An 18970-nucleotide genomic window follows, 5' to 3' on the forward strand; every position below is an offset into this window, starting at 1 on the left:
ATAAACGTGTAAACCATATTTATTGAACAGAATGTAACTGAAAATACAATGGCAGCCTTGCCATTGTCCATCAATAACAAAACATTTTTTTTTCGTATAACATTTGGGGAAACGTATGCAGTCATTGTAGTCTACATTTTGTTGGCCAACCAAAATTACCAAAACGTTAACCCGTAATAGGCTAGGGTGGCTGAGTGTAAATACATGGCTCTGAGTGTAAGCACCTTTTCACTAGAAACGTTCTTGTGTTCAAATTACCGTCAGTGCGAAATAGAGCTTTCTTTGACATCTGTTTAGCGAAATTACTGATTTACAGTTCATGAGGGTTGACCGATTCACACATTTAAAGTTTTGGAAAGATCTGACTTTTTTAAACCTTCGAAACAGCACCTATGACCCCATTTTAAGGCACTTCCGGTTGGCACAGGAAGCTATAAGTAAATACATATCCTGATCGGGGTATGCTTTTACAGAATCCTGAGTTTTAAGTCTATACGTTAAGAACTGACTGATTTACACAAGGTTGAATGCACTATATATCACAAACTGCTGGTTGGGTATGGCAAAACACTTTTAGGGGGATTTTACACTTCCGGTGCTCCAGGAAGCTTAGAACAACACAGGTAGACCTCATAGTGGCTTGATGGATTGTCATTGAAGACAGGTTCATAAGACATTCATAACCCACATAGGCTTCAGGTTGAATTTAGGGGTGCAGGCAATGTGTTCCTATGGGGTGAGATGTCATGTAAACTGTTTGATGTAAACACCTTTTAACTGTTAAGGGTTAATGCCACACGGTCAATGTTAGGCTTGCACAGAGACCTTAGGAACGTTCCTGAGGTCAAATTGTGCTTCTAAACCTTAACAGTTCTCTCTCTGTCTCCCAAAAGCAAAGACTTGAAATGTAGGTCAAGGGTCATCTTCTTGTCACTGTCGCTGCGCTCAGACCGAGCAAGGTACGGTCAAGCGGGGCATCTCGTTGAACTCGGCACGGCTATGGTGATGTCATTTTTAGTGGTGATTTCAGAATGCTATTTGGTGGTTTTTCACTGTTGAAACATATTGCAAATGCACAAAAGTCAACTAGCAAGTCAGTGTCCATCAGCCAATTAGATATTTTCAGACACCAAACTGATACCATCTGACTCCAAACTCACTTTTTCCAACTCGTTTAGAAGCCAACTATCACATATTTCAGAGCAGGCCAAAATTCACAGCGCTTCCATTTAAACCATAATAAAACAAATAATACGTAGTTATTTCTAGCTGCGGGTCCAGTTTTCACATTATGTTTAGCCCTATGTGAGCGACCTCGAATCCCAAGTTTCGGCTCGATAGGTCATTCGGTGCCCGAGCAAACCTTAATTGGTGCTGAAATTCCACTTTTTCCCATGCCTTGCTACGGGGTCCTTGAATGAGCTATCGGACAGAAATGTCGGGGTCCGTCTCTATGGGCCGAGCCGGTTTCAATGCACCTAGTCTTGCAACTCTGGGACTTTTCTAAATGTCACCATTTTGTAATGCTCAAAATGAATTGAAGTCAATGCAAATGCACCGAGGCTTTTTATCGGTCCGAGAACCTTCTAGAGCCACATAACTCACCGTGCTTAATCGACCTGAGCTCTAGAACAGGTTTGTAAAGTTTCAGAACTCTAGGTCTGACGGTTCTTTAAAAGTTCAAACAAAAGTAACTATTGCAGGCACTGTCTGCCTCTAAGCCCCTCAGTGTGTCACTCCATCCTTTCTGTGTGGGTGTGTAAATTTTTCCTTGAAATCTGATGGATGAATGACTGATTTACAGTTCATGAGGGTTGCCTATTCACATATATTAAGTTTTGGAAAGATTTTACTTTTTTAACCCTTCGAAACAGCCCTTTTGACACCAATTATGGCACTTCCGGTTGCACAGGAAGCTGAAAGTAAACACATATCCTCATTGGAGTGGGCTTTTACAGAATCCTGAGTTTTAAGTCTATACGTTAAGAACTCACTGATTTACATAGGGTTGAATGCACTATTTCTCTCAAACTGCAGGTTGGGTATGGCAAATACTTTTAGGGTGATTTAAAATCGAATCTTTAGAATCGACACAGGTAGACCTCATAGTGGCCTGATGGATTGTCATCGAAGACAGGTTCATAAAGCATTATTAACCCACATAGGCTTCAGGTTGAATTTAGGGGAGAAGGAAATGTATTCCTATGGGGGACATGTCATTGTAAACTGTTTGAGTAAACACCTTCTTTTAACTATTAAGGGTTAATGCACACGGTCAATGTTAGGCTTGCACAGATCGGGAGGACCTTAGGAACGTTCCTGAGGTCAAATTGTGCTTCTAACCTTAACGGTTCTCTCTCTGGCTCCCAAAAGCAAAAAAATATGAAATTGAGGTCAAAGGGTCATTTGGGTCCGTTCTTCTTGTCCCTGTCGCTGCACTCAGACCGAGCTAGCTACGGTCAAGCGGGGCATCTCGTTGAACTCGGCACGGCCTGGAGATAATGGCAATGCCATTTCAGGCTTTGTGTGTCTTTAAGCACCGTACTTTTTCACTCCATCCTTTTATCCCCTTTTCTTCGTGGTATCCAATCGCTAGTAATTACTATCTTGTCTCATCGCTACAACTCCCGTACGGGCTCGGGAGAGACGAAGGTCGAAAGCCACACGTCCTCCGAAGCACAACCCAACCAAGCCGCACTGCTTCTTAACACAGCGCGCCACCAACCCGGAAGCCAGCCGCACCAATGTGTCGGAGGAAACACCGTGCACATGGCCCCCTTGGCTAGCGCGCACTGCCCCCGGCCCGCCACAGGAGTCGCTGGAGCGCGATGAGACAAGGATATCCCTACCGGCCAAACCCTCCCTAACCCGGACGACGCTAGGCCAACGGACCTCCCGGTCGCGGCCGGCTGCGGCAGAGCCTGGGCGCAAACCCAGAGACTCTGGTGGCGCAGCTAGCACTGTGATGCAGTGGCAGAGCTTCGAGACCCACTTAAAAAATGTTCGTCTGAACACACTGCAACTGGATCTGTAACTTATTTTTTTTTTTTTTTACTCCTTTTTGTGAACATGACCAATTTGTCAATGTACGATTTCTCTTAAATTACGATAGATAAATGGCTGGTTCTTTTTTTCCCTGACACCGTATGCTTATGTACTTTGACGTGAAGCGGTCAAATTAGCACCCTACTTTACGTTTTAGACCTTTAATCCCAGAAAAATGGCCATAACTCAAAAAGCGTTGAGGCCTCGACGCCATCTTGTTCGGGGCCAACTGTCCATTACGTCTTCGAAATATTTTCCGTTTAGGAGAAAAGGCCACATGCATTTGCAATGTGCTTGTGCATTTGCAATATTATTTATTTTCCCTCTGGTGGGAATTTCCTAGACTGCGGAAAAATGACCAAAATGTGTTATTTTTATAAAACGGAAACCGAACGTCCGAGAGATTTAGTTTGATGACTTCCTGAAAGATCTCTCCCCCGCGCACGGCCCGACGCCGTCCGCGAATTTTAGAAACGTCGCAGGACGTCTAGTAAGGGACCTTACATTTGCAATGTGGCGTTTCTCACTAACGATATGGCGAGTGCTAAAATGTTCCCTTAAGGTATGGAAAGGCCTTRGAAAGGCCATAAGTGTAAGCCAACATAATTCATTATTTTACATTAACATGTAATACATGCATTATGAAGAAAATKGTGTAATTTAGGCTCCACGAAATATGAAATGGGTTATGAAGAAAATCGTGTATGGTTGCCTACATGACAAAAAGGCGTTCTGATTACAAGTGCACCAGTATCCAAAGTATTAAGCGAAATCAAGCACAGAAAACAGCATTGGCATTAATAAAACAATATTTCCCACGAATTAAGTCGCAGGTAAATGTGCGTCTTTTCTCAAAAATTCTGTTCAGCAAGTCTAAAACAGTACATATAGGCATACAACGACACATTTTAAAACATGGTTAAACAAAGACAACATTTCTGTATATTCATGACGTTGAATTAGCCATTAAGAAGAACAAAAATGAAATATAAATTATCCGTCTATATGGTTGTTGCAAAGGCTTGTGTCGCCTACTGGTTAAATTCGTGTCTTTTCGCACGAATTAAGTAGCACAGAAATTCGTGTATTTTCGCACGAATTAAGTAGCACAGAAATTCGTGTATTTTCAAACGAATTGAACCACCCCAAAAATGCACAAAAACGCACGAAATCTGCTGAAATACATTTTGTACATATATGCGCGATTTGAATGTGAGACTGTGTTGTCTGATTAGTAGCGAGACTGCTATCGTAGATCAAGACCCTGTGTAACACCACGAAGAGTGTACGGTGTGCTTGACTCAGTAGGTCTCGCCCAAAAACCAGCGGTCAAAAGATACAATTGTTCTAGAGTACGAAAGTCAGATATGTATCTGTTTCTCCTACTAGAAGTCGCACTATGACTTAATAATTAGAGAAGAGACGGTTCGAGAACAATACCTTCCATAACACCACCTGCGCTATTCATCCACTCCAACTTGGTGGATATATTTAGCGCGAGGAGTGTATGGGGTAGTTGACGCAGTATGTCTCATTCATAAATCAGAAGTCAAGAGATACAATTGTTCTAGAGTATGAAAGCCAGATATGACCTTTTAGGTTGATGATAGTTTGAAGTACCACGAGTTCAGTGATAAGTCAAGTAGCACTATCACACCCTATCAATGAAGGCATTCTCCTTATATACTATTTTCGGGACCCCGTCAACCCTCACTGCTGTCTGCAGACATTTACATTTTTGCGACGCACATTTCACCGCTTCCTTCTAGTTTCAGTTTTTTCAGTATCTGCAACTACTCTGCGTCTCGAGGATCTGGTGTTGTACTTCCTTCTCCTTGTTTTGGCACAATGTCTGTTAGTTCCTCATACCATGGCCTTACTGCCCACGGAGGGGGGGGGTGTAAATTGAGACTGGGGGAGAATCTTCCATCAGGTCCTTTTTTAGTGCTTCCGTCACAGTCCCCAGCCGGCCTCTCTGGATAATATATATATATAGATTAAATAAGCTGGATAATATATATATATAGAATAAATAAACTGGATTATATATAGATTAAAACTCCTCAAGTGATGTTAGCAGAAGATCAGAAATTGGCAGCCAGGTGAAACAAAAATGATGGTACTCTGTCCTGATGCATTTTTTCAAAAAGAGACATTAGCCAAATTAGCCAAGCCAAAGAGTGTTAACCTATCAGTCAATCTGCAAATACGTGGCTCAAAAGTACCAGATATAGGTAATCAAAACTCAAATGTTATCGAAAAACTAAAGCGCTGATTAAAAATCAACAATTAAAATCCCCTAAAAAATAATTAAATATGTACACATTTACAGGAGCTCTGTGCTTAGGCTGCAGCCTGGTCTCAGAGCATTTGATATTCTTCTGAATGTAGATCTGCAATACTCAATTTAATATGATACTGTATGGTACGTTTCATATGGTATATATTAATTTTGAATATCCATCACCCATTTCATATATGTTACAAATTACAATTGATATTATATGTTATGAATTTCAAACAAAACGTTTGATATGTTACGAATTCAAGCTAGGCTAGGGGTTAGTGTTAAGTTTAGGAGTTATGATAAAGGGTTAAGGTTAAGGTCATGGGAAGGGTTAGCTAAAAGGTTTAAGGTTAGGGGAAGGGTTAGCTAATGTAACCGATGTGAAATGGCTAGCTAGTTAGCGGTGGTGCGCGCTAATAGCGTTTCAATCGGGTGACGTCACTCGCTCTGAGACCTGAAGTAGTTGTTCCCCTTGCTCTGCAAGGGCTGCGGCTTTTGTGGCGCGATGGTTAACAATGCTTCGAGGGTGGCTGTTGTCTATGTGTGCAGAGGGTTCCTGGTGCAAGCCCAGGTAGGGGCGAGGAGAGGGACGGAAGCTATACTGTTACACTAACATGTAAGTAGTTGCGAAGTAGCAAAAAAGTAGTAAGTTGTTAATTAGCTAAAATGCTAAAGTTGTCCATGATGACATTCAAACTCGCAAACTTTGAGTTGCTAGACGTTACCATTACGCCCACCCATCCACCCCGACCAACCACTCTAATTTCGTTTTGCCTTAAAAAACAATCTGTCTTATGTAACCATACCAAACATAACATATGATAATACTTTTAGTGTCCCGGATTTACGTTTACTATGTTGAATCTAGTCTATGAGACCAGGCTGAGGCTGCTACCAGGGTGCCATGACAACTATAGAACTCATGTGCTTTTACATAGGCCTGAAATACATGGAACCTTGAATCATGATTATTTAATCTTCTGATTTAATCAAGCCTAATGTTTTCTTGTTCTATTTTGGAAATAAGTTTAGGTGACAGGCTGATGGGACTATGGGCTATAGGTAACAAACTCTGCTCGAATGACGGCTATATTATGACGCACCTTAGAACTTGTAAATGTGCGCCAGAAGAGTACTCTGTCCTAGACCTATCCAAAAGGCCCGAGGATGCGCCTCAAGCTGCGGAACCTTCTACAGTTCATGTGGAACAGGAGATCCAACAGCGGGCCCCAATGTGTGCCATACATCCGCGACATCAGACAGCTGCAGAGCGAGGGCTTCTACCGAGTTTATCTCGGTGAAACCGAGTTTCCAGAGGGTCTGATCACTGGTGACATCTCCGCGGCAACGGACGCCTCCAGCAGCAGACACAGCTGGAGCGTCATCCACGCGGGAGGTCAGAGAGGATGGGTTCCATGGAATTACAAACTACTGTTCCACTGTAGCGGTGTCTCCTCACTGCAGCCTTCAGGGGAAATATTTGAAGAGTTGTGTGGCAGTTTAAGGGAGAACTACGGGAAATGTGCGATAGTGGTGAACAATCATAGCTGGAGGTCATCAAGGAAAGGTGACGATTGTAAATCTGTTTTCGCGTGGTACGTTCACCACCTGCCCGAGGCCCCGGTGGATCTCATACCTATGAGCTGCTGCCCGACGTTGGCGCGCGCGTACGGGCACGAGCTTATCCAAATCCCGTTCCAGTGCGCGCACCTGAGCCCTCTGAACAGCGCTTGGTCCACGGTGAAGTGGTTTGCGACCAACGACCGTGGGAAGTATTCGGAGGCCATTTACGACGGTGACACTCTACATAAATACGTCTATTGGAATGAGCTGATGGAGGGAGCTCTGAAGAAGATGACCAAGAGGAAATGGGAGGAAGCATTGTCTCGAGTTAGGAAGAATGAGAATCATTACCTAAATGACAAGCAGTGACAATGGATTCATTCAGACTATATAAAAGAGATGCACATGACATTGGCTAAGGGACTTTTTTTGTTTGTTGGTAAAAGTCTAGTTTCCATGTATTGTGAGGTTAGTGCTATGGTCTCTTCCAAAAGGTCTGAACCTTTATGGCACAGGATAGTGTGCTCACCCCATACTGCAATGTTATTGATTCAAACATGGTTCCTGCTCCTAAATCACAACTGTACATTATCAAATGCTATGACTCATTAAGATTCACAACCAAAATGTAATTTAATAAAACTTGTTACAGATTATCAATGTATTTGGAATCAAAGGAATGCAATGAATTTACAACCAAATCACATGTTCAGACACTGAAACATGTTTTAAATAGGCCTGGATATTAACATACACTACCGGTCAAAAGTTTTAGAACACCTACTCATTCAAGGGTTTTCTTTATTTTTTAAAACTATTTTCTACATTGTAGAATAATAGTGAAGACATCAAAACTATGAAATAACACATATGTTATCACCCTTTACCTTGATGACAGCTTTGCACACTCTTGGCATTCTCTCAACCAGCTTCATGAGGTAGTCACCTGGAATGCATTTCAATTAACAGGTGTTCCTTGCTGAAAGTTAATTTGTGGAATTTCTTTCCTTCTTAATGCGTTTGAGACAATCAGTTGTGTTGTGACAAGGTAGGGGGGTATACAGTAGATACCCCTATTTGGTAAAAGACCAAGTCCATATTATGGCAAGAACAGCTCAAATAAGCAAAGAGAAACGACGATCCTTCATTACTTTAAGACATCAAGGTCAGTCAATACGGAACGTTTCAAGAACTTTGAAAGTTTCTTCAAGTGCAGTCGCAAAAACCATAAAGTGCTATGATGAAACTGGCTCTCATGAGGACCGCCACAGGAATGGAAGATCCAGAGTTACCTCTGCTGCAGAGGATGAGTTCATTAGTGTTACCAGCCACAGAAATTGCAGCCCAAATAAATGCTTCAGAGTTCAAGTAACAGACATCTCAACATCAACTGTTCAGAGGAGACTGTGTGAATCAGGCCTTCATGGTCGAATTGCTGCAAAGAAACCACTACTAAAGGACACCACTAAGAAGAAGAGACTTACTCGGACCAAGAAACACGAGCAATGGACATTAGACCGGTGGAAATGTGTCCTTTGGTCTGGAGTCCAAATTGGATATTTTTGGTTCCAACCGCTGTGTCTTTATGAGACGCGGTGTTGGTGAACGGATGATCTCTGCATGTGTATTTCCCACCATAAAGCATGGAGGAGGTGGTGTTATGGTGTAGGGGTACTTTGCTGGTGACACTGTCTTTGATTTTGAATTCAAGGCACACTTAACCAGCATGGCTACCACAACATTCTGCGCCGATACACCATCCCAATCTGGTTTTGGCTTAGTGGGACTATCATTTGTTTTTCAACAGGACAATGACCCAACACACCTCCAGGCTGGGTAAGGGCTATTTTACAGATGGAGTGCTGCATCAGATGACCTGGCCTCCACAATCCCCAGACCTCAACCAAATTGAGACGGTTTGGGATGAGTTGGACCACAGAGTCAAGGAAAAGCAGCCAACAAGTGTTTAGCATATGTGTGAACTCATTCAAGACTGTTGGAAAAGCATTCCAGGTGAAGCTGGTTGAGAGAATGCTAAGAGTGTGCAAAGCTGTCATCGAGGCAAAGGGTGGCTATTTGAAGAACCTCAAATATTAAATATATTTTGATTTATTTAACACTTTTTTGGTTACCTCATCATTCCATATGTGTTATTTCATTGTTTTGATGTCTTCACTATTATTCTACAATGTAGAAAATAGTACAAATAAAGAAAAACCCTTGAATGAGTAGGTGTGTCCAAACTTTTGACCGGTAGTGTATGTCCTGACCACATATGCAGCCTGTTACGTTCCCCAGTTTCTGTGTTGTAGTGTGTATTTGAGTGTGTGTTTCAGAAGATGGCTTCCTGAAATCCCCAAGCAGCTGATTGGTCGACTCCAGGTCTAATTGGAGAGCTGACCCCGCCCTCTCGTCAGGACGCAGCTGTCTTCAATTAGATTCCTACTGAAGCTATATAAGCCAGTGTTCTGTTGCTCAGAGGAGAGAATGCAGAAAGATTGATTGTGGGAGAGAGAATTCAATTGCTGAGAGCGGTGTTGGTCGTTTTTCAGGGAGCTGAGGGTTATATAGTGTTGGTTGTTACTCAGAAGGTGATTTGGTATGTACTATGTTAGTTGTTGCTGAGGGAGCTGATTGGTTATGTCTTATGTGTTACAGGAAGCACTGTTTTGATTATTGAAATTGTTTGTTAGTCTGTTTCATTTGTTCCCAGGGGGGAAGGGGAAGGCACCTTGGGAGTGCTTAGGTAAGAGTCCCGCGGGCATACATATACCCGTAGTATATTCACTGTCTAGGCACACTAGGTAAGACCTGGGCGGACCACTCCCTGTATTTTGGTTAGGGCACCAGGTGGTGCTAAGTTAGGTAAGTAGTGGGTAGGCAGGTTAGATAGGAGAGAGGGGGGCTTTGACATTTACTTTCTTTGCTTTGGTTCTGTCCAGCCCCTTTTCCCCATATTACCGTGTGACGGAATAAATTCCTTGTAAATGGTACCACTCTCTCTGCCTTTGTCATCCTTCCTCGCACCTACAGTCCATACCTCTTTCAATTCACGGAGAGTTGAGTTGTAGTAGGGTGTTGCGTTTCCTCTTCACAGAGGCGTGTGTAACACAGCCTAACATCGTTAACCTTCCTAGAATACACCATAAAGCAGGACTTGGCCACAGACATCCTAAACCCCCATGTTAGAGACCAATCTTCCACAACTTTCACAGCTTCTTGCATCTTCCTCATCACATATTTCACATTCCCATTTCTCTTACATCGGCATACAAGGCCACTCCCTGTCCCACTTCCTTAAATATGTAATCTATCAGGGTGAACAACGCCAGACAAACCATACTTCCCTGAGTATCAAATGTATTTGTCACACATACACATGGTTAGCAGATGATAATGCTAGTGTAGCGAAATGCTTGTGCTTCTAGTTCCGACAATGCAGTAATAACCAACGAGTAATCTAACCTAACAATTCCACAACTACTACCTTATACACACAAGTGTAAAGGGATAAAGAATATGTACATAAAGATATATGAATGAGTGATGGTACAGAACGGCTTAGGCAAGATGCAGTAGATGGTATCGAGTACAGTATATACATATGAGATGAGTAATGTAGGGTATGTAAACAAAAGTGCATAGTTTAAAGTGGCTAGTGATACGTGTATTACATAAAGATGGCAAGATGCAGTAGATGATATAGAGTACAGTATATACATATACATTATGTGGCATTGTCCACTTCAAACCTCATTGACAATTCTGACCCCACCCGTATGACTCGATCGAACAGGAAGTCCATGATCCAGTTACAGACGTCCCCCAAAGCACAATGCACTCAACTTGATCAACAACCCTTCCTTCCACATGTCAAATACACAATACTCATCCTCTTATTGTCAGGCCCTTGGCTATCTCTGTACTAACTGTAACCAGGGCATCCATGGCAGACCTCCCTCTCCTGAACCCACTCTGTGCTACGCTCATCAAACCCCTGACTTCCAAGAGATACATCATCCTACTCACTATCAACTTTTCCATCAATTAACATGTTGGACGTCAGTGCAATAGGCCTTATAACTGACAGCCCCAAGGGATCTTTACCTGGTTTTACAAACGGCAACACCACTGCATGTTTCCACCTAGCAGGTATCAACCCAGTTTGCCACACCCTATTATACAACCCTAACAATGCTTCCAACATACTGTCCATGGCGTGCTTAAACATCACCTAACACCCTATCTTCTCCAGGAGCAGTCCCCCTGCAGCCCTCCAACACCCTTGTCATCTCAAACATAGAGAACTTTGCATCCATGACATCTCCTGACTCCCCTTTTCTCTTTAAAACATATCCATGCTCGTTTAACTTTTCCCCACGTCTCCTCTTGCTCTCATCACCCAGGTGCTAACATCTATGAACCGCTGGAAACGCACCACCTAGGACATCTGCTTTTTCTTTACTTGATACAGCTGTGACGTTTCCTTCTACCACCACTGGAATTCCAGTCATTCCCATCATTTTTTAAAACATTTTTCAAAGTGCAGCTATTCCGGTTCCTCCACCAATAGTGGAGCAAAATTCCCACCATGCTGCCAATTGCATTGGGGAACGTCCCTCCGTGTCTGTTTCCGAAACAAAGCGTAGATGTGGACATGATTGAGGGCAGGAGAGGATGGGAGACGGTGTGTGGAGAGATATATAGATAATCGTTTTATTCGTTTTTATATACAGATGGTTCAAAGGATCCAGTCAGTTGTAAGGTGGGGGCTGGGGTGTATGTACCAGATTTCAATGTTAGAGTATGTAAGCAGTTAACTGATTATGTGTCAGTGTATGCGGCCGTGTTGATGGCCATGATTCTAGGTTTGAGATGGTTGGAGGAGGTGAAACCACTGGTACATTACCACTGGTAATGTGAAGGCCGATGTGGTGGCTAAGAGTGCTGTGAGGAGAGAGGGGGTAGATATTCAGGTCCTGCTGGGCTGCAGGGAAGTCAAGCTCTTGCTCCGGGCAAAAGGGATTGATCTTCGGCCAAGGGAGTGGGATGCTAGTAGTAAGGGGAGGCAATTGTATTGTGTGCACCGGTCAGTTAGAGAAGAGGTGGGGAGTATGGGATGTAGGAGAGAGGAAGTAGTGTGGAGTAGATTACAGCTTGGACACACAGGCTTGAAAGCTACGTTGTAGATGATCGGGAGACATGGAACAGGTCTGAGTGATGAGCGTTTAATGGAGGAAGCGGTGGAGCAGGTGATGATATTCTGTGAACTGTATGACGTAGATAGGGAGAGATTGTGTGAAAGGGTTAGCGAGGCTGGACGGGTTTGGGTGGTGTAGTGGGGGGAGGAAATAGTGTTTAGGGCTATATTTCACTTTCTTAGCGGAACAGGACGAATGAAGAGAATTGAATATACAGTGGGGAGAACAAGTATTTGATACACTGCCGATTTTGCAGGTTTTCCTACTTACAAAGCATGTAGAGGTCTGTCATTTTTATCATAGGTACACTTCAACTGTGAGAGACGGAATCTAAAACAAAAATCCAGAAAATCACATTGTATGATTTTTAAGTGATTAATTTGCATTTTATTGCATGACATAAGTATTTGATCACCTACCAACCAGTAAGAATTCCGGCTCTCACAGACCTGTTAGTTTTTCTTTAAGAAGCCCTCCTGTTCTCCACTCATTACCTGTATTAACTGCACCTGTTTGAACTCGTTACCTGTATAAAAGACACCTGTCCAATAAATTACTTTTATTTTGAAGAAACATGATCTATGACCAGCGGAAGTAATTACGTCACACGATAGTCCACATAAATATGATGTTGAATCACACTCATTTTCATAAACATCGTGGTTTTGAAGTTGCATTCTGTGGTATTTGATATATCTCGCAAATGTAGAAATTGCCTGTCCATTTGACGAGGAAAGACAACGAAAGCAACTCTACAGCTATGGCTGCAACAGTAGTACGTTTATCGTCTAGCTAGCTAACTAGAATAAGCTAAACTCATGTGTATTTTATTGTAGCTACGTTTTTAGTCATTGAGTTATATATTATATATTTCTACCTAGCTACACAAACCCGAAATGTGAACAGCGGTACACTGTTCACAAAAGCCTGATACTGTGGGATTATCCCACTGGTGCCACCAATGCAGCTAACGAGATTGGACAGAGAAGGCGGGTTTGAATCAATGATTTATATATAACGTTACACCATTGGTTTGGACCAGCAACCCATGCCAGTTGTGATATTATATACTTTTTATGTCCCTGAGAGGAAATTTGACTTGGACAAGAGTGCCACTGCTTCCACATAAATAGTAGAATCAATTTACACCCACACAAGTAATGAACTTCATGCCAGGCAAGGCTGTAGGAAGGCCTACCGGCACTGGAGCTGCCACTTACTTACATCATGGTGTAGTGCCATCTACATTTTAGTAACTTATCCAGAGGAACTTACAGGTCCTCCATGGGAATTGAACCCACAACCCTAGAGCCATGCTCTACCAACTGAGCCACACAGGACCACCTACCCACAGGCCTTCATCATGGTGAACTGCCACTTAGTGACAGTCTTACAGAGCAAGCACACAACTACCTCCTGTGCCATCATTTGAATTTGATCTGAGGAAGACTGACCACCCCTGGGTTACAGGGAGACCAATCATTTCAGGTCAAAGGCCACATCGTTGATGTGTCATGCAGGTATTCCGAGGCGTTCACCAACATACAGTGGGGAGAACAAGTATTTGAAACACTGCCGATTTTGCAGGTTTTCCTACTTACAAAGCATGTAGAGGTCTGTAATTTTTTATCATAGGTACACTTCAACTGTGAGAGACGGAATCTAAAACAAAATTTTTACAAAAAAACATTGTATGATTTTAAAGTAAGGAATTTGCATTTTATTGCATGACATAAGTATTTGATCACCTACCAACCAGTAAGAATTCCGGTTCTCACAGACCTGTTAGTTTTTCTTTAAGAAGCCCTCCTGTTCTCCACTCATTACCTGTATTAACTGCACCTGTTTGAACTCGTTACCTGAAAAAAGACACCTGTCCACACACTCAATCAAACAGACTCCAACCTCTCCACAATGGCCAAGACCAGAGAGCTGTGTAAGGACATCAGGGGTAAAATTGTAGACCTGCACAACGCTGGGATGGGCTACAGGACAATAGGCAAGCAGCTTGGTGAGAAGGCAACAACTGTTGGCGCAATTATTAGAAAATGGAAGAAGTTCAAGTTGACGGTCAATCACCCTCGGTCTGGGGCTCCATGCAAGATCTCACCTCGTGGGGCATCAATGATCATGAGGAAGGTGAGGGATCAGCCCAGACCTACACGGCAGGACCTGGTAAATGACCTGAAGAGAGCTGGGACCACAGTCTCAAAGAAAACCATTAGTAACACACTACGCCGTCATGGATYAAAATCCTGCAGCGCACGCAAGGTCCCCCTGCTCAAGCCAGCACATGTCCAGGCCCGTCTGAAGTTTGCCAATGACCATCTGGATGATCCAGAGGAGGAATGGGAGAAGGTCATGTGGTCTGATGAGACAAAAATAGAGCTTTTTGGTCTAAACTCCACTCGCCGTGTTTGGAGGAAGAAGAAGGATGAGTACAACCCCAAGAACACCATCCCAACCGTGAAGCATGGAGGTGGAAACATCATTCTTTGGGGATGCTTTTCTGCAAAGGGGACAGGACGACTGCACCGTATTGAGGGGAGGATGGATGGGGCCATGTATCGCGAGATCTTGGCCAACAACCTCCTTCCCTCAGTAAGAGCATTGAAGATGGGTCGTGGCTGGGTCTTCCAGCATGACAACGACCCGAAACACACAGCCAGGGCAACTAAGGAGTGGCTCCGTAAGAAGCATCTCAAGGTCCTGGAGTGGCCTAGCCAGTCTCCAGACCTGAACCCAATAGAAAATCTTGGAGGGAGCTGAAAGTCCGTATTGCCCAGAGACAGCCCCGAAACCTGAAGGATCTGGAGAAGGTCTGTATGGAGGAGTGGGCCAAAATCCCTGCTGCAGTGTGTGCAAACCTGGTCAAGAACTACAGGAAACGTATGATCTCTGTAATTGCAAACAAAGGTTTCTGTACCAAAAATTAAGTTCTGCTTTTCTGATGTATCAAATACTTATGTCATGCAATAAAATGCAAATTAATTACTTAAAAATCATACAATGTGATTTCCTGAAAATTACAGACCTCTACATGCTTTGTAAGTAGGAAAACCTGCAAAATCGGCAGTGTACCAAATACTTGTTCTCCCCACTGTATATTATGACTGCATGGACAAGAAAAGGAGGGTAGGTACTCACCTGGGCTCTGTGTGAATGCATTGAACACGCTGGTACTAACACCTCCCTCGGGAACCCTACTTTGGAAAACACTTTGTGAGCGTCTTGAAATATCTCAACTGTAGCTAGATAGCTAACTCCTTACTGTTGATCTTCACCCAGAACTTGATACGGCTCTACCTGGACAAAGCAACCCTGGTCTGGAATGGGAATGCAGTGTCAGGGCAGTCTGCTCTTGGGGAATTCTTTCAGTCATTTCCCTCCAGCGAGTTCAGTGTCCAGACTCTTGACTGTCAGCCAGTGCAGGGTGAGATTCATTCCCTCAATTTTTGTTGGGATTTCTTCAGTTACAATGTAAACAATGATGGAATCGTATGCACATGAGATGTTATACATTCAATTAAACATGGGACCATGTTTTAAGGTAGAAATGTATAGACCATATTAAGTATAATCACACAATAGAGAAACAGAATGTGATCTTGCATGATCAGGATGGTGAAATGAGGCCAACACCACTTACCCCTCCTTTATGTTCCCATACAGAACAGGCAACCCAGGGCCAGACCACGCTGTTGGTGGTGACCGCAGGACAGGTGAAGTTTGACGGACAAAAGCAGCGTTACTTTAATCAGAACTTTCTCCTCACAGCCCAGGCTTCTCCCACCAGTGACCAGCCTGTCTGGAAGATCGCCAGTGACTGTTTCCGCTTCCAGGACTGGAGTAGCTGAGGCCTACTTTTATCTGCTTTCAGGGTCGTATTCATTAGGACACGCAATGGCAATGGGCTACGAAACAAGCGGTTTATTTTTTATTTAACCAACAGGCAAGTCAGTTAAGAACAAATTCTTATTTACAAGGACAGCCTACACCGGCCAAACCCGGACGACGCTGGGCCAATTGTGCGCCGCCCTATGGGACTCCCAATCACAGCCGGTTGTGATACAGCCTGGATTCGAATCAGGGTGTCTGTAGTGACTCCTCTAGCACTGAGATGCAGTGCCTTAGACCGCTGCGCCACTCAGGAGCCCAATAATCACACGTTGGACAAGTTTGTCTGTTTGGTACCTAATGAGTACAACCCTGCTTTAAGATGTTTGGTCTTGTTTTATGCCAGTATCTACCAGTCTTGTAATAGTTGGTAAATATGCCCTTTCTTTGAAGTTACACTGTGTATGTTAATGAAGGTACTGTGTACCTAAAGTCTTTTGTAATAAATACAACAAAGTAGTCAGAAATACAAAAATGTTTTATTCACCACCAAAGCATGTGACCCCTGGAATGAAATAACTGTTTACGAAGACACTGTCAAAATATCTTACTAGCCTCATAACATTACTTTCAGTATTCAGGTGACGAAACATAAAATGCTATTTCCCATGTTGTTATTGTTCTAGTCAATTTAAATGTGCTGTATTACAGTGGGATGTAAACCTCTGTTCCTATTGTGAGAGTGGGAGTAAAGTTATGGCAGCCTAATGAACTGCATGTCCTCTGGAGTTAATACGGTTTGGAGCTCAAACGAATGCATTTAACCTGGGGAAACATGCCGAATAATATTTACGTTCCCTGAGTGACACTTTGTGCAACATATGCTAAGCAAAACAAACCTAATATCATGTTCAATAGGGAAAGAATGTATTGAAAAGTCAAATAAACTGAATTGTTCAAATCTCAATGCTTATTTTGTCTATCAAAATATGACTTGACTCTAAATGGATGGAACGTTCTTCATAAATATAACCTGACACTGGGAAGTGAGAGCTCTGGAAGGCACCGTAATGTCACTACTGCCATCTTACCACTAGAGGGCAGCAGAACTATATCATTGACCAAATCTGACGAGCAACAACGTATTTACAGAACACACAGAGAGAATACACAGATATTCAAAAATACATCTGTTCCAAAACGGGTAAAACAGCTTAGGTTGGAATGGCAGGTAGACGCTGACTGTTGGAATGGTTCCATTTCCTCAATGTTCCATTTGTTTGTTAGTGAAAGTTAAAGGCTTTTCTAAAACATATTTCTATAAGGCTGGATCAGCTTCAAGTTTGATTTCCCAAATAATAATTTCCCCATCTACAGTTAAGACTCATCAGCGTCTTTTCCTAATGACAACGATGCAGCGCAGAACTGGACGCGCTTAAACTGATTAATAGGGATATTCTTTCCACCCACACCCACCCACTAGCCTGGGTACCTAACGGCTTCCACACCCACTAGCCTGGGTACCTAACGGCTTCCACACCCACTAGCCTGGGTACCTAACGGCTTCCACACCCACTAGCCTGGGTACCTACACGTGCTGCGTTCAACCAGATAGCAAGTCAAACATTTCAGAGTTTCCTAGTTCCGATTAGCACGTGAACGCGGCATATGACAGGTATGCAGCATTATGACAGATATGTAGCATTGTGACAGGTATCTAGCATTAAGCAATATGACAGATATGTAGATTTAAGCATTATGACAGGTGTAGGTAGCCTTATGACAGGTATGTAGCTTTATGACAGGTATGTAGCTTTATGACAGGTATCTAGCATTGTGACAGGTATCTAGCATTAAGCAATATGACAGATATGTAGAATTAAGCATTATGACAGGTGTAGGTAGCATTATGACAGGTGTAGGTAGCCTTATGACAGGTATGTAGCTTTATGACAGGTATGTAGCTTTATGACAGGTATCTAGCATTGTGACAGGTATCTAGCATTAAGCAATATGACAGATATGTAGATTTAAGCATTATGACAGGTGTAGGTAGCCTTATGACAGGTATGTAGCTTTATGACAGGTATGTAGCTTTATGACAGGTATCTAGCATTGTGACAGGTATCTAGCATTAAGCAATATGACAGATATGTAGATTTAAGCATTATGACAGGTGTAGGTAGCCTTATGACAGGTGTAGGTAGCATTATGACCTTTACATGTTAGTCATTTAGCAGAAGCTCTTATCCAGAGTGACTTACAGGAGCAATATAACAGGTATATGTACCATTATTATTATATACATTTTTGTACTTTTACCCTTTTTCTCCCCAATTTCGTGGTATCCAATTGGTAGTTACAGTCTTGTCTCATCGTTGCAACTCCCCTATGGACTTGGGAGAGGCGAAGGTCAAGAGCCATGCGTCCTCCGAAACCAGACACRGCCAAGCCGCACTGATTCTTGACACACTGCTCGCTTAACCCATAAGTCAGCCACATCAATGTGGAGGAGGAAACACRGTCCAGCTGGCGACCGAAGTCAGCTTTCAGGCRCCCGGCCYGCCACAAGGAGTCGCTAGAGAACGATGGGACAAGGAAATCCCGGCCGGCCAAACCCTCCCCTAACCCGGACGACGCTGGGGCCAATTGTGCACCGCCTCATGGGTCTCCCGGTCAAGGCCGGCTGTGACACAGCAGTGCCTTAGACCGCTGCGCCACTCAGGAGGCCTGTATGTACCATTATTAAAGGTGTATGTAACATTATGACAGGTGTGTGTACCATTATTAAAGGTGTATGTACCATTATTAAAGGTGTATGTACCATTATTAAAGGTGTATGTACCATTATTAAAGGTGTATGTAGCACTATGACAGGTGTATGTAGCACTATGACAGGTGTATGTAGCACTATGACAGGTGTATGCATGTAGGTTACCTTCTCAAAGACCTTTCCGCTGGGCTTGCTGGAACAGTTGGACCAGCGTATCTTTCCCAGGGCTCCATTAAAAAGGGAATGGCCTCCCAATCAAAGTCG

At 43.1% G+C, this 18970-nt stretch overlaps 2 protein-coding genes across 2 annotated transcripts; both read left to right on the forward strand.

Annotated features, from left to right (window-relative positions):
• The first annotated feature begins 6499 nt into the window (after window positions 1-6499).
• Window positions 6500-7264, forward strand: LOC112072516 (uncharacterized protein C21orf140 homolog). The gene has a single exon (XM_024139921.1). It carries the CDS (start codon window positions 6500-6502, stop codon window positions 7262-7264), a length of 765 nt encoding a protein of 254 aa, XP_023995689.1.
• A 7935-nt stretch (window positions 7265-15199) lies between these two features.
• LOC112072524 (NTF2-related export protein 2-like) lies at window positions 15200-15960 on the forward strand. The gene is made up of 3 exons (XM_024139929.2): window positions 15200-15231; window positions 15385-15529; window positions 15769-15960. Exons 1-3 carry the CDS (start codon window positions 15214-15216, stop codon window positions 15951-15953), a joined length of 348 nt encoding a protein of 115 aa, XP_023995697.1. The 5' UTR covers window positions 15200-15213; the 3' UTR covers window positions 15954-15960.
• Window positions 15961-18970: the final 3010 nt, after the last annotated feature.

This window comes from Salvelinus sp. IW2-2015, unplaced genomic scaffold, assembly GCF_002910315.2.
Source record: "Salvelinus sp. IW2-2015 unplaced genomic scaffold, ASM291031v2 Un_scaffold1950, whole genome shotgun sequence".
In the NCBI taxonomy this organism is placed as follows: Eukaryota; Metazoa; Chordata; class Actinopteri; order Salmoniformes; family Salmonidae; genus Salvelinus; species Salvelinus sp. IW2-2015.